Genomic DNA, 14,690 nt, shown 5'->3' on the forward strand with positions numbered 1-14,690 from the left:
GCTGTTCTAAGAGAATGAAGGAGGCATTCATGGTGAGTTCCATCACCTTTTCTTCTTGAAAAATAGCACTGCTGTGTTCACCCATATTTCTAAAGTGGTTAAGAAAGCCAGATTTAGAAGTATCCCAGTTATGGGAAAGCAAAACAGAAAGCCCAAGCAGTAGGATTTCCAGCAGAAATTATTACAGTTTTTATTATTGCCTCACTGCAAAATTAAACTACAATGCTGGCTTTTGGAGACAAGAGCTACCCGTCTCCTTATAGATGTGCACCTTATAGCTCTTTAGCATTCAATTTGTTCTAACTGTATGTCTCAAGCAAATCTTCTGTCTCAAATTAGTAAAACTGGTCTGTGTGCAGGATTTCTTTGTAAGCATTCTGTGCACTGTAAATAACTTTTGACACTGAATGTACCTGAAGCACTAAGAAATTCCACTTAACCTAATCTAAAAAACAACAGCTATAATCCAGCAAAAGTTATCATTTATTCCTCCTGCCTCTTGCTATAGCCTGGAACGTGCCCCAAAGCGCCTCTCAATTAATGGAACACACATATGTTTTGGCATCTTTTGTTTTCAGAACATGAAAGTAATTGCCCCCTTAACTTTTTTACATGATCCCTTTGTAAGTGTTTTATCTTATATATATATATATATATATATATATATATATATATATTAAATCCCACACACCAAAGAAAACGTGTTTATTTAAAAACTTATTTATATATAATATTTATTATCAATCCACAGGATAGTTTGATTGCTACATAAAATTCATTAAAAGCTATTTCACCTTTACAAATTGTAAAAAAGAAAAGAAAAAAGAAATAAAAAGAAAAAAAGAAAATGTGCCACAAAGATGCAATGGTTGCTGACAACCAAGTCACTGAATTGTAAAATTATAAATTTGCTGTAGAAAAGATAAAAAAAGTAAAACAATTAATATTCACTTTAGAATTTTACTTTGAATAAAATATCCCACTGTATAAAAAAATAAAAAAGCTTACTCTGGTTAGACTTAGAGTATTTCTCTCTCTCTCTTTAAAACCTGGGAATTTGCATAATATATCTGTAATAGATTTTCTTCTATTGTACCACACAGCTTTCAAGCATAGCAGATTAGACAAGTATAAGGTAAGCACTCTTAAAAACAACCTGCGAAATGTACAGGAGGAGGTTTTACTTTCCTATTTGATTCTTTTTCCAAACTCCAAGGCGACAGTAGCCAGAAGAGCCCTGGGAAGGAGCGAAGTTGAGGGTGGGGAAGAAGGGGCTTTAAGTGTGCCATTAATAAGAGCAAGATCATGAAAGGCCTTTTTTGCAAGTGCTTTTTCTTTTTTTCAATAAGGTGCGAAAGCAGTCTGCAGTATTGCTAGTACAGCACTGCATTATGTACATATTCACAACTGATTCTGGGGAAAAACAAAAATCAAGCAAGTTCACATTTTTCTTTCCATTCCGAGGTTTCCAGTTCCATTGTGGCCTGAACTGCAAGAAATGGAGGAACTTCATTTGGGGAGGGGCTCTTGGTCCTCTTGTTTCCGGCCCCTGGGCTGTAACCTTGGACCTCTGTCCAGCTTCACGTCTACATTCTGTTGGTTGGAGTCCTGAGTTTAAAATGCTCCAGTGCTGGAGTTGGACACGGTCGCGTGCCGCACTGTCAAGGCTCTTCTCTCTTCGGTTTGCTGAATGTACATTAGATGTGCTCCTCAAAGCCACAACAGAGAATCCGCCAAGAACGTGCCAGTTTATGTGGCTTAGCTGCTCTTTACTCTTGACTGAGTAATGTCTGACGTTTTCTTGATGACGCTGGCCCGGTTCTCGTGATCCGGTGGCCTGTTGCTGTAGCTGGTGGAAGCCGAGCACACGATTTGTTGCAGAGGGAGCTCTGGGAAAGGCCACGAGCTGTTGTAAGGCAAGGGACAGACTTCTTCCTTAATGGTGACCTGGAGGTCAGGCTTGTTGGAAGTCACAAAAGTAGCCATCCCAGGAAGCGGGTAAGGGGAGTTCCTGGTCCCCAAGTTGCTGTAGTATTGTTTGCCGCCAACGTTTTCTTTTTGCCAGTGAAGATGACCCTGCAGAGAAGAGACAAGAGGGTTTTATTCATCCCACATACAGCATAATCAGGACACCTCTTGCAATTGGAAAAGTCATTTGTTGTAGAGGAGGCAATAACCACACTTGTAGGATGATTGTTGTCATAGTGTTGAGGGTACAGAAAGGGTCTCTTCACCACAGGCGGATCTAGAATGCAAGGCAGTTTCCCTTCTCCCTCAACTGTGCTCCATATACCTGTTTGTTTTGGTCCAGGGATAGTAGGCCTTACTGACTCCCTTCCTTGCACAATTGGCCCTAGGCTCCTTTGCTTGGCCATGCCAAGTGAGGTGCGATAAAAGGGCCCCCAGCTCAGCATGTGGCAGAAGTGCTCCTACGCTGACACATGCACTGTCTTATCATCCTGGGGAAAGTCTGGGTGTGTGTTTGTAGCTTCTTTATGCCAACTGGGAAGCCCCAATTGCCCAGGGTTCCTGATTGCCTAGGCACCTCATTCAAACCTGTCACTGACTACACAGCGGTCAGGGAGCTGGTGCACATGCCAATATCAGGGGTTGTGCAATGGTAAACTCCCTCTCCTTGTCCATCCAGCGTCTGTGTGGTGAAGGAGGAAAGTCTACAGAGTTTCACTGACGCAGTACACATTGTAAGCATACATAAACATACACACTTACGACTTAACCTGCCCTGTTGCAGGGTTGACAACAAAAATCAGCTACAGAAGCTATAGTGAAGAATGCTTTTTCTCTCATACAAGAAGTGACTGTGAGGCTGGACAGAAATACTTTTGGTATTTGCAGGTACCACATGTGTAAGAAAGCTTTCCATCATGGCTAGGAGAACTTCCTGCCATTGTGTTCAACCACATGTGAGCTCAGGAAATCCAAAAGTGGCAGCTTGCAACCAAGATATGACAAACAAGCAAGCTGCAACTAGCTTTTATAGTTGGAAAATGTTATGCACAGTTGCTTGTTTGTAGCAGTACCCAACTGAAAGACTTCACTGCTCATTTTGAAGGAGAAAAAAGTGTCCTATTACAGATTGCTGCAGCACTGCATTAACTTGCAAACACCATGACTCCTGAAGTGTGAAGGTAAGCAAACAGACATGCAGTTTTCCATGATAATTAGCTATGCCTGGTGCAGATACACACCAGCCCCAATGGCTGTTCTGGGTCAAAAAAAGCACCCCAGAACATTACGTAAGGAAGCTTTGGCCTCTTCCAGCCTCTGCTGACATGGCACAGCACAACAGTGTTGTGTGCGTGCTAGAGAGGAGGCCCCTATCCAGCAATGCTGGCACCCAGAGCTTAATGCAAGGGCTCGCTCTTTGCATTGATACCAGGGCACCTTGAACTTCTATCACAACTTGGCCAAACTTGCAAGCCCAGCTGAGCTAGAATGCTTGAAAAATGCTGCCTTTGGAGTAATTCTAAAGTTTCTGCAGCAACAGGGTTGCTACTGAGAACTGCTTGTGGGCAGCTGGCACTCCAGAGGAGTTGTGCTAACTTTGAGATTCCACTTCCCTCATGGAGAAGGAGCAGCTGCAAAGCAAAGTCCCCCAGGGACTTTGCGTGTAGAAATACCGTCTGCTGTGCTAGGGCCGAAATATGAAAACGCCTCATCATGGCTGTATTTTTAGTACTGCTTCGGTGGTTCAGCATTGTAAGCTGAAGCAAAGTGGTTATAGCCATTGGCTGAAACAGAGCCTTTATTTATTTACCACGTGGGTGAGCAACATGGCATGGTTGCCTCTGCTAGCAGCATACATCCCTGGGGGCTTTTGAGTAGAAAGCGAATGGCTCTTAAGTTAAAATCCTTAAATTTTACACCCCAAAACCATCTCAGTTATTTCAGTGGCCCTGCTCTGAAGTAGGTTCTGGGATAGCAGTCTGTGGAACTCCCTCCCCCTTAAGAGGCCTAGTTGGCTCCCACCATTTCAGTCTTTAGGTGAATGCTGAATACTTTTATTTTTATTTTTGGCCAGGCATTTGGATTATTTTAATGGTTGGGTTTCTCTCTGCTATGCTAATGCCACAGCAGTGTTTTAATCTTATGGATATGGCTTTAATTTTATTGTATCTTTTTATTCTGTTGTGGGCTGCCTCCAGGGCCTTTGTAGATGGAAGGAGGGGCAGAAATTCCTAAACCAGCAAACGAACACCTCTACCTTGCTACCATTCAATTCACAGAAGAAATGGACTGAAGCATATTAGGGAAGGGGGCGGGAAAAGGAATAAAAGACTTAGGAAATATATTCTATTCCTTTGCTTACCTGTGCACTTTCTTCGTCACTCGGTATGCTGTCTGTTGTCTCACTTTCTGTGGATAAAAATATGCATACTGAAAACATGTGACATATTGATTGTCAATAAACCATGTAACAGGATGTTTCCTCTTATTCAATCATGGATTCCATGCCAGCATTATGAGGTTTCTCCAGAACCAGCGACTCCATGTGGGGAAGGGCTGGGAGCATCAGATGCCCCAATGTTCAACCCCTTGTATCTCCAGTTTGGGCAGGGAGAGGACCCCCCCCCCCCAGATACCCTGGACACTTGCAGCCAATTAGATTGGCTAATACTGAGGTTGATGGTCTGACTCAGTGTGAGGCAGCTATACCACTGAAATGCCACAACAGTGCCAGACAAAAAAAGTCACTTTACTAGGACAAGATTATACTAGAATCAGAAGTTGGTAAAGAGGATGCAAAACTTTCTATTTGAGGGTCAAAAGGGGGACACTGCTAGAACCCGGCCTGCTGCATGGTCAACAGCCCCTTCTCAACCACCTCTGGAGCTACAGACATAAACATACATCAGTCTTTGCACATTCTTCTGGCTGACCTCCAAGCAGCGCTATCGGCACCCACACCCAAGAAGCAACGAAACTTCTTTCACTTGATAATATTTATCTAGAACATGCAGCCTCAAGGCCTTTTTAAAATACACACAAACTGGTAGTGTATTAGGTTTCCTGCTCCATTGTGCCCCCAGAACCAAGCCTTTGTCTGTGGTATAGCTTACACATTCCACAATTTCCTCTGTCACATAACAGGATTTCATGTACAAGTACATGTGTATCAGCCTTTAATTCCTAGATGCAGCAGCACAGAGACAATTCAGGCAAACAATGGTCTCTTGAACCCTGTGTAAGAAAGCCTCTTGCCCTTCGGTTCCCCTTCCTCACATCTCAAGTAATTTTATTTAGACACGCATACATACTGAAATGTATACTCCACTTTTCTAAGTGAAAGCCAAAATGGAGCTTTTCCTAAGAAGCCACATTTGCAATCATCTTGGTTGTGACACCATGCACACTTGTGTATTATTATTATATACTTGTTTATACCCTGCCTTTCCCCATGAAAGGGACTCAAGATGGCTTACAGATAAAACCAGAAACCGCTAAAAACATTTTTTGCACACTGAGTGAGGTTTACTGAACATATATGTAAAGGATAATTTTAATAAGTATTCCGTTTCTGTGTTTTACAGCAGGTTTAGGTCTTTTGTTTCTCAGAAGAAATAATACCTGTGTTTAGCAGAACCCAAGCACAAAAAGAATCTGACAACTATTCTAAAATAGAAAAGAAAAGCACCTACCTACCAAAAGTTAAAACATGGCACTGACTGAAACCAAGACCCAAAGTTCTTTTGCGAGTGCAATGTTTCTTACCTGCACAGGAGGAGACTGGGGAGATCTGTAGTGGATACAACTGACTCACACTGCTGGGTTGGTCATCACATTCTGTTGTCACTTCCACTACTTGGCAAACATCAGGTGGATTGGGAACTATCATATGATCCTCCGAACCACACTCAAAATGCGAATCTCCTACAACTTTGCATGATAACAAGAAAGAATTGTGATGATTACCCGTGCCTGCATTAATAAAGAGCATACATTACAGTCAAGCAAAAAGCACTGTTATGGACTGTAACTTCACAATGGCTGGAGATCTAGCCCTAAGATTGGTACACTATGTAGAGTCTTAAACTTGTCCCATCTCAACCAACATCTGAAACCAGGGTTTGAAGACATGGTTAAGAGGGGACTTGGTTAGGAATCAGATGGAAGGTTTGACTATGAGGAAGAGAGGGGAGCAAATTCCTGATTTGCAAACCTTGGTTTGCTGGGGCCAGCATAATGTATATACCAGAACATTCAAATAAGTGCATCAGTTTTAATTAGCCTTCCCTTGATATGAAATATACTATAATTAAAATGACCTTTCATTCATGATGAAAAGTATTTCCTGTTTCTTAGTTTAACATGGAAAATGACGGTCTAGCCACAAAAATTCTTCTATTTCATCTCCTTCCCCGTCACCTTGTTAGGGTGTTACGGTGCTGGATTCCTACTTTAGCTGAAAAGTGCTGTCAAAGTTCCTGTAGTGTTTTTTCACTGGTGAGAAGGATTACTACTGAGACCCACTCGAGCGAAATAAACCATTAAATTTCATGTCCACATTTGTTCTTAAGCATTGTCAACTAAAGCAAAATATTATTAGGCCACATCAAAATACGAACTCCTGTTGCTGTAATTCCGCCGTGTTACCAACCATATAGTGAAACTGAACTATAAAAGGCCACAGTTACTGCAGTAAGAGTTTACCAGATACGAAAAGGAGTGTGCTGGGGCGACTTACCTACAATGTTTATTGTGCTGTCGACTTCAGCTTTTATTGCTGGAGATAAGCAGTAATCAGAAAACCCCTGGCATGTTCCATTACTCAGTTCATACGACGATTCCTCTGGTTCTTGCTGAAAAAATAAAATGAAAAAATGGAAGTGTGTTACGATTGTTGAGTATACAGAAGAGCGATCTCCTGACTATCCTTCGTTAACCTTTCCCTACCCTTTGTCCCTGACACACCCTTCTCAGCCATGATGGTAGGCCTAAATGAAAGCCGAATGGCTGTTTAAGCTTCCCAAGATCAGACTGAAACAGCAACCTTTCCCAGTCCTTTTCATACATAAAAGCAAAGTGTGAAATTCACAAGGTGCCTTCCAAGAAATGTTAATGCATGGTTTGTAATGAAAAATTAAACATTACAGAGTTGCAAGGGTGAGGCGCTGCCTGAAACATTTATTCCTATAATTTGTCTATGAAATGATGAGATATTTACCTTAATTTGTTTCATTTTGTCTTCCTTGGGTTTCTTTCCTGTAGAAATGTAAGGATTCATTTATTGTTTTACAATCATTTCCTGGTAAGACTGGACAATTCTGCCTAGCCCCAACGTACTCCAACTTGGGGAGTCACTGGACTCAATGTTGATCATAATTATAATTTACGTGGTACTTTAAATGGCCTAGACTACCTATTCGAACCGTAATGAAATTAAGGAAACTTGGACAGCAGTACTGCCTGCAGCTTACCCTGCAAAACCATCAACTGGGGTGAGAAGCAAGATGCCCCACTAAATTTGGAATTCAAGGAAAAACTAGTTGCTCCTAAAACAATGGAGCTACTGCTACATCTTTTGTCTTCTCATCCCTGTATCTTACCTGACCTGACATATGACAGGCAGATATACACAGTCTTGTGCCAACCAGGTAATCTTGCCCAGTGTGTATTTATTTTGTATATATATTTCTCTTGTATTAAGAAGCGTTTTTATTTGTTAACGTTTTGCTCTTTTTGTGAGGCACAGAAGTGAGGACGTTGCACAATTTATTATTATTAGCGAGGATGTTAAAGACCAAGTGTGCCTGCTATAAAGGAGACAATCTGACTAATGTACGAAGCAGCCCACTATCAGCATGGCTCTCTCGATCTCCAGAATATCCGCAATGTTCCTCTCATTTACCTTTCTTTGAAGGCCTCTCAGATAATGGCAGCATCCGGTATACCCGGAAGGCATTATTTCCTTTCTTTATGCTTTTGTCCTTGACTTCTTCAATATCAGGTAAGGAGTTCATAGCACATCGAAAGTTTGCCTTCCATGTCTTTGGGTCTGGTTTATCAACTCCTGGCTGGAACTTCCCTAACAAAGAAAGAAAAACGGGATTCGTGGTATGACACACCTTATGCTAATAAATACAGTGGTACCTCGGGTTAAGTACTTAATACGTTCCGGAGGTCCGTTCTTAACCTGAAACTGTTCTTAACCTGAAGCACCACTTTAGCTAATGGGGCCTCCTGCTGCTGTCGCACCGCCAGAGCACGATTTCTGTTCTCATCCTGAAGCAAAGTTCTTAACCTGAAGCACTATTTCTGGGATAGTGGAGTCTGTAATCTGAAGCGTATGTAACCTGAAGCATATGTAACCCGAGGTACCACTGTAATAATAATGTTGATGATTATAATAATAATATTAATAATAATATTAATAATAATATTATTTATACCCCGCTTGCTCAAGTACACTCCAAACCTCTCTGCATTTGGCCCATCAAATCAGCAATGAGCTGCCAGGCACAGAGGCCTCTGATAGACATTATGACGCTGCCACATATACAGGAATGGAGGGGGCAGCTTCGAAGAGGCAAAAGGATGCATGTGTGGATCTGCTTCCCCCAGATGATTAAATAGCTGCAGCTATATCCTCCTAGCTGCAAGAGCCCCACCTGCTCACTGCACTACAGCTGGGACACTGGGGAAAGGTGAAAATGTGGAAAAGCAAAATGGAACACTACAACGCTGAAAGAAGAGATAAAACCTCCGCAATAAACCTGCCCCAATAAACCTGAGCTCCTCTTACCTGTGTGAATAGCCCAGTTCCTAAATAAAGGAGCATCTTTTTCAACATCCCACCCATGGCGTGCTGCGTGCATCCAGGGAATCTGAAAAATCATTTTTTCCTGGAACAGAAAAAAGGAGGAAACAACCACAATTATCAACTTGCAGATATAGAAGTCTTAAACATTCTTACTTTATAAAACAGGTAGCATTTGTACAACCGGCACCTATTTTCCACTGCTTTCTCATTTTCTGGCTCAATAATGTTCTGCATGGAATGAAAGTCAAAGTTGTTGATTTTACTGAGATTAAGCAAAATTACTAACTGCTGCAAAATATTCAGGTGCCTCCTTGTGACTTAAAGCTGTGAACTAATTGAGGTACTATTGGATGTGCATTACTGTGATTTCAGGCAAACATTTCTAATTTCACTGGGCTCTTATCCTAAGCTTTTTGATTACCGTATTTTTCGCCCTATAGGAGGCACTTTTTCCCCTCCAACATGAAGGGGAAATCTGGGTGCGTCCTATGGGGCGAATGCAGCCTTTTGCTGAAGCTTGGAGAGCGAGAGGGGTCGGTGCGCACCGACCCCTCTCGCTCTCCAGGCTTCAGGAACACATCCGCAGCCTAGGCAGCCCTACGGGAGGTCCGGCAGGGATGTCTAGGCTGCGGATAGCAGCCTGCTGCCCAGCGCGAGGGGCGCTCTGAAGCAGAGCGCCCCCCGCACCAGGCAGACATCCGCAGCGTGGGGAGCCTTGCAGGAGTTCCCCGCAAGGCTCCCCACGCTGCGGATAGCAGCCTGCCGCCCAGCGGGCAGGGCGCCCTGAAGCAGAGCGCCCCCCGCGCAGGGCAGACATCTGCAGTGTGGGGAGCCTTGCAGGAGTTCCCCACAAGGCTCCCCACGCTGCGGATAGCAGCCTGCTGCCCGGCGCGAGGGGCGCCCTGAAGCAGAGCGCCCCCCGCGCCAGGCAGACATCCGCAGCGTGGGGAGCCTTGCAGGAGTTCCCCACAAGGCTCCCCACGCTGCGGATAGCAGCCTGCGCCCCTCGCACGGGGCAGACATCGGCCAGCCCCACAAGCTAGGGGGACAGCAGGGAGGCGCAGCACTGCCATCCCGCTGTTCCTCGACCTGGTTCTGTTTCCCCGATCTGCTTTTGGGGGGGAAATAAAGGGAAATTTTTTCCCCTTTATTTCCCCCCCAAAAAACTAGGTGCGTCCTATGGGACGGAGCGTCCTATGGGACGAAAAATACGGTACCTGAATTACACAGCGCCACCCACATCCCTAATTGTTTTAGTTAAATACAGTAAGTTGTTTAAATTGTTACTTATGATTAATTTTCTCCTTCCAATAAAGTACAGCAGAAAAGTTGTCCAAATATAATGAGTTAACTTATTAAACCTCACAATAATTTCATAATTATCTGTCCATGTCAGTAATTTTTGATAACTGTAAAAACTGCTCTGAAAATTTATGCAAGAATGGGTCTTTCTGTAAAAAAAATAATGGTTTAAATCAAGTCTTGCTGACTAGTGATTTAAATTGATTCAATTTAAATCAAATCCACCCTGCAGCAAACCACAGTTTTTGGTTACACTCATTCCAATTTTGGTTATACTCAAATTAGAGTTTGATGAATGCTAATGCTGGACTAATTCCCCTAGCATCAAATCATTCTGTGGCATTATGAATGTACCATGTATCAACTGTCTACTTTATTGATCAGGTTGGTTCTCCCTTTGCTTAGATTCATGCAGGCTATAAAAATGTTTTATTTCACCTGGCTTTTGATGGGTTTTTAATTCCATTCCTTAGTTTTGTTTAAACAATGGTTTTGCTTTAACTGGTGCTTTCCTTTGCATTCTTGTTTTCGTATCACCTCATGGGCCCATAAGAATGTTTAAAAACGCAGGCATGCCTTACCTCGTTTAGCCATTTCAAACCCGGTATTTTGTTTGAATTTATTTGTTCCTCCAGCCACGGCCGCATTCGCATTCTTTCCACTGGCATTGTTACCTTTGCAAGAAGAGAAAGCACAGCTCAATTATTTGACAAGCCAGGTGTGCTTCCTTTACATCAGCAGCAGGGGAACTCTGGTGCATGGACCTTATTAGGTCTCACGGGTTGGGCTGCCATGTTGTTTTCAGCAAGACACACACACCCTCCTTTTTCCTATGTCATATATGAAAAGTTCAAGCTGCACTTTGAACGTCAAGACGTACTTAAAGGGAAGAATTAGGAGCAAACTTAAGAGTGAACTCCCAATTTCTTCCTTTGCAGTTGAGTCACATTGTATTAGTATTATTCTTATTATCCAACAGAATTAATGATGATGGTGATAATAATAATAATAATAATAATAATAATAATAATAATAATAATAATAATAAAGCGATAGAACATCAGGCATTAAAAACTTCCCTAAACAGGGCTGCCTTCAGAGCTCAGGATCCAGCCCACTCACCAGATCTTGATTCCCACCACTATTTTACATTATACACAGAAGTGAAATTAACTATAATGCTAATGTAAAAAATATCTATCTATAAACTTTACGGTAATATTCAACATGAAACTTGGGAACAAAGGCTCTGCCTACAGCGCAGGCCCAAGATGGTCAGCAATGCATGACTTCCCACTTTGCTGACCTCAAGAGAACCAATCTCTAGGACTGCCTTGGAAGGCTTTAATCACACTTTACTTCTTTGGAGGGCATTCTTGATAAGACCTTTCTGACAATTTATCTTACAAGCAATTGTTCTACGCTATATTGTATTTCATAACAGTTCATTGGAGATGATTTTCACTGCAACACCATGTACCTACGCTGAAGTTTAAAAATGAAGTACAGTGGTACCTCAGGTTACAGATTCTGCTAACCCAGAAATAATACCTTGGGTTAAGAACTTTGCTTCAGGATAAGAACAGAAACTGTGCAGTGGCAGCAGTGGGAAGCCCCATTAGCTCAAGTGGTACCTCGGGTTAAGAACAGTTTCAGGTTAAAAATGGACCTCCGGAACGAATTAAGTTCTTAACCCAAGGTACCACTGTACCTCTTGAGTCTCACAAGTTTTACTGAAAGATTTAAGCATCTGCTAAACTTTTCCCAAGAGAAGTTGATGACACTTTGCCTGTAATCCTCTGCATGTCTACTCAAAACAAAGCCCGTCATATTCAATGGCCACATGTATAGGATTGGGGCATTCCATTACCTGGGCGTAATGAGTCTTCTGAGTAAACATGTCTTGGATCGTGCTGTGAGTCGCTTTAAATTCAGGGGGATTTCTGAGCAAGCATGTAATCCTATGCACTCTTAATTTGAGAACTCTGCATGAGTCAATGGGACTCACTTCTCAGTAAACATGGAGTATCAGGTTGTTGTGCACTTTACACTTTGGATGAAATACACTCATCTATTTTTATTTGCTTTATGGAAGGCTGCAATCATAGATTCAATATCATATTCTGTAACAGTGACTGATGAGCAAGTAATACCACAGAATAAATGATGAACCTGCAATGTAATATGTCAGTAAAATGAAGCCAATGTAATTTTAGACATCATATATTTCATGAATTAGGAATGTGTTCTGCCTCTAAATGGGTAGTAAGTCATACTGTAAGAAAGCAGGATGGTATGCTGTACTGGAGAGATCATGGCTAAATATAGAAGTGAATTCAGGCCTGATCAACAAATACAGGTGGGATTCAGGCAGGTAGGATTGCAAGAGCCAGAAAAGCCTTGAGAGAAGAAATCAAATGTGCTTTCTATGCTTACTCAAAGATGGAACTTAAGCAATTATTAAAACATTTCCCTATATATAGATATAACTGTTCTCTATGACCAAATCCTGATGGCTTCTGGAGGGGCTTGATTTCCACAAGAAATTAGTACCACAGCTGCTACAAAAAAATCCATCAAACATCATTTGAAATTGTGGGGAGGAAAATAACAAAGAGGGGAAAGATCATTTTGCAGGTACGGGACACTGAGAAATTAACTGCTTCATTTGCCTAAGGGAAGGAAGATCTTTCTCTCTGACAGAATACTCTTAAACTTTTTTCAGTAGACATTTATTTTGATTATAGAGTATGCAAATCATACATCAGGAATTAAAACCCAATCAATATAATTGTTGCATCAACAATGGAAAGTGGAGGTACAGTGGTACCTCGGGTTAAGAACTTAATTTGTTCTGGAGGTCCATTCTTAACCTGAAACTGTTCTTAACCTGAGGTACCACTTTAGCTAATAGGGCCTCCTGCTGCCGCCGCACCGCCAAAGTACAATTTCTGTTCTCACCCTGAAGCAAAGTTCTTAACTCAAGGTACCATTTGTAACCTGAAGCGTCTGTAACATGAAGTGTCTGTAACCCGAGGTACCACTGTACTCAGAAAGTGGGATCTACTGGTAGAGATCTGCATGAAGTACCGGTAGATCAGCAAGAATTTCTGACTCTTGATTATGGCAACAACAAAGAAAGTCCCCACTCCCAAATTAGACTGCTGAAAATGAAAGATACCTGGGATTGAGGGAGGAGAGTTAACCAGGAGTGGTTTTGTGAGGACAAACAGTGAGCTCAGTTGAAGTTTGGCTAATTAAAACTAATTCCTGGGCTCAGCATTCTTTAATTACAAGTGTATGTCTTTTGCACCTGGCTCTGGTTGGTAGATCTCAGGGTGCTGGTAAAAAACAAACAAACAGCAGAACCTACAAGTCTGAAGCATGTCCTCTCTTGACGTAAATGACTATGTTATTGCCTAGGCCTTCGCAGTTTCATTCACCAGCAGCCTCCAACAAACTCTTTGCACTGCAGTCGAAGGCAACAAGAAGCCAGAGCTTCACCTGCACTTACTTCCAGCCTCCAAACTTTACCACAAGCCATCGTGTTTCCAGCATTTACTACCAACCCCTTCCTCTAATACTCTGGCATTTTCTCCCATTTGTGCTGCCATGCAGAAGGCAAGGTGGTGCGGAGAGATAATTTTCTGTCTCCACAAATCAAACGAAGACACAGATCAGAATTGTCATTCAGAATCTCACTCACAACATTAATTATATGAATGGGTTAACTACCAACCACCTATCAACATATAAATGCAAGGTGGCAAGCCTTGCAGCAGGTCCTTCCTGCTCATGTTTGACCAGTTTAGGGTTACAGTGGTACCTCAGGTTACACACGCTTCAGGTTACATACGCCTCAGGTTACAGACTCCGCTAACCTAGAAATAGTGCTTCAGGATAAGAACAGAAATCATGCTCCAGCGGCGCGGCGGCAGCAGGAGGCCCCATTAGCTAAAGTGGTGCTTCAGGTTAAGAACAGTTTCAGGTTAAGAATGGACCTCCGAAACAAATTAAGTACTTAACCCGAGGTACCACTGTACATGCAACCTCAGCAACTGTGGCTTGTGTACAAACACAAAAGAAGAAGAAAGAGCAGGACTCCAAAAGTTCAACAGCACGCTATGATGTGTGTGGAAAGGTGCCCTACACTGGGAAGAAATAGGATTGCCCATTTTAACTGGCAACAGGGATGGTCACCACAACGTGTTAGCCTCCTATACCGTAGCAAGATTTGTTAGTATTATTGAGCCAATCAAGAACCACCTGACTACAATCTTTGAGCAGCATACCTCATACTAGGCTGGGCGATATCTGGTTTTCAACATCACGATATATCATCAGCCAAACATCACAATATACCAATACAGTGGTACCTCGGGTTAAGTACCGTATTTTTCGCCCTATAGGACACACTTTTTCCCCTCCAAAAATGAAGGGGAAATCTGGGTGCGTCCTATGGGGCGAATGCAGGCTTTTGCTGAAGCTTGGAGAGTGAGAGGGGTCGGTGCGCACCGACCCCTCTCGCTCTCCAGGCTTCAGGAAGACATCCGCAGCGTGGGGAGCCTTGCAGGAGTTCCCCGCAAGGCTCCCCACGCTGCGGATA

At 42.6% G+C, this 14,690-nt stretch overlaps 1 protein-coding gene across 9 annotated transcripts in view; it reads right to left on the bottom strand.

Annotated features, from left to right (window-relative positions):
* Positions 1-688: 688 nt before the first annotated feature.
* IRF2 (interferon regulatory factor 2) overlaps positions 689-14,690 on the bottom strand; it is a 38,492-nt gene continuing 24,490 nt past the window's right edge. For all 9 annotated transcript variants that reach the window (XM_083460070.1, XM_083460074.1, XM_083460077.1 and 6 more), the window contains 8 exons: positions 10,666-10,758; positions 8,765-8,864; positions 7,871-8,047; positions 7,187-7,224; positions 6,707-6,821; positions 5,734-5,898; positions 4,331-4,377; positions 689-2,076 (listed from right to left, as the gene is read on the bottom strand). In XM_083460070.1, the coding sequence (XP_083316196.1) occupies positions 1,759-2,076; positions 4,331-4,377; positions 5,734-5,898; positions 6,707-6,821; positions 7,187-7,224; positions 7,871-8,047; positions 8,765-8,864; positions 10,666-10,758 (1,053 nt within the window). In that variant the 3' untranslated portion in view covers positions 689-1,758. The remainder of the gene's footprint in view (positions 2,077-4,330; positions 4,378-5,733; positions 5,899-6,706; positions 6,822-7,186; positions 7,225-7,870; positions 8,048-8,764; positions 8,865-10,665; positions 10,759-14,690) is intronic.

Source organism: Podarcis liolepis, assembly GCF_965112155.1.
Source record: "Podarcis liolepis genome assembly, chromosome: 9".
Taxonomy (NCBI): domain Eukaryota; kingdom Metazoa; phylum Chordata; class Lepidosauria; order Squamata; family Lacertidae; genus Podarcis; species Podarcis liolepis.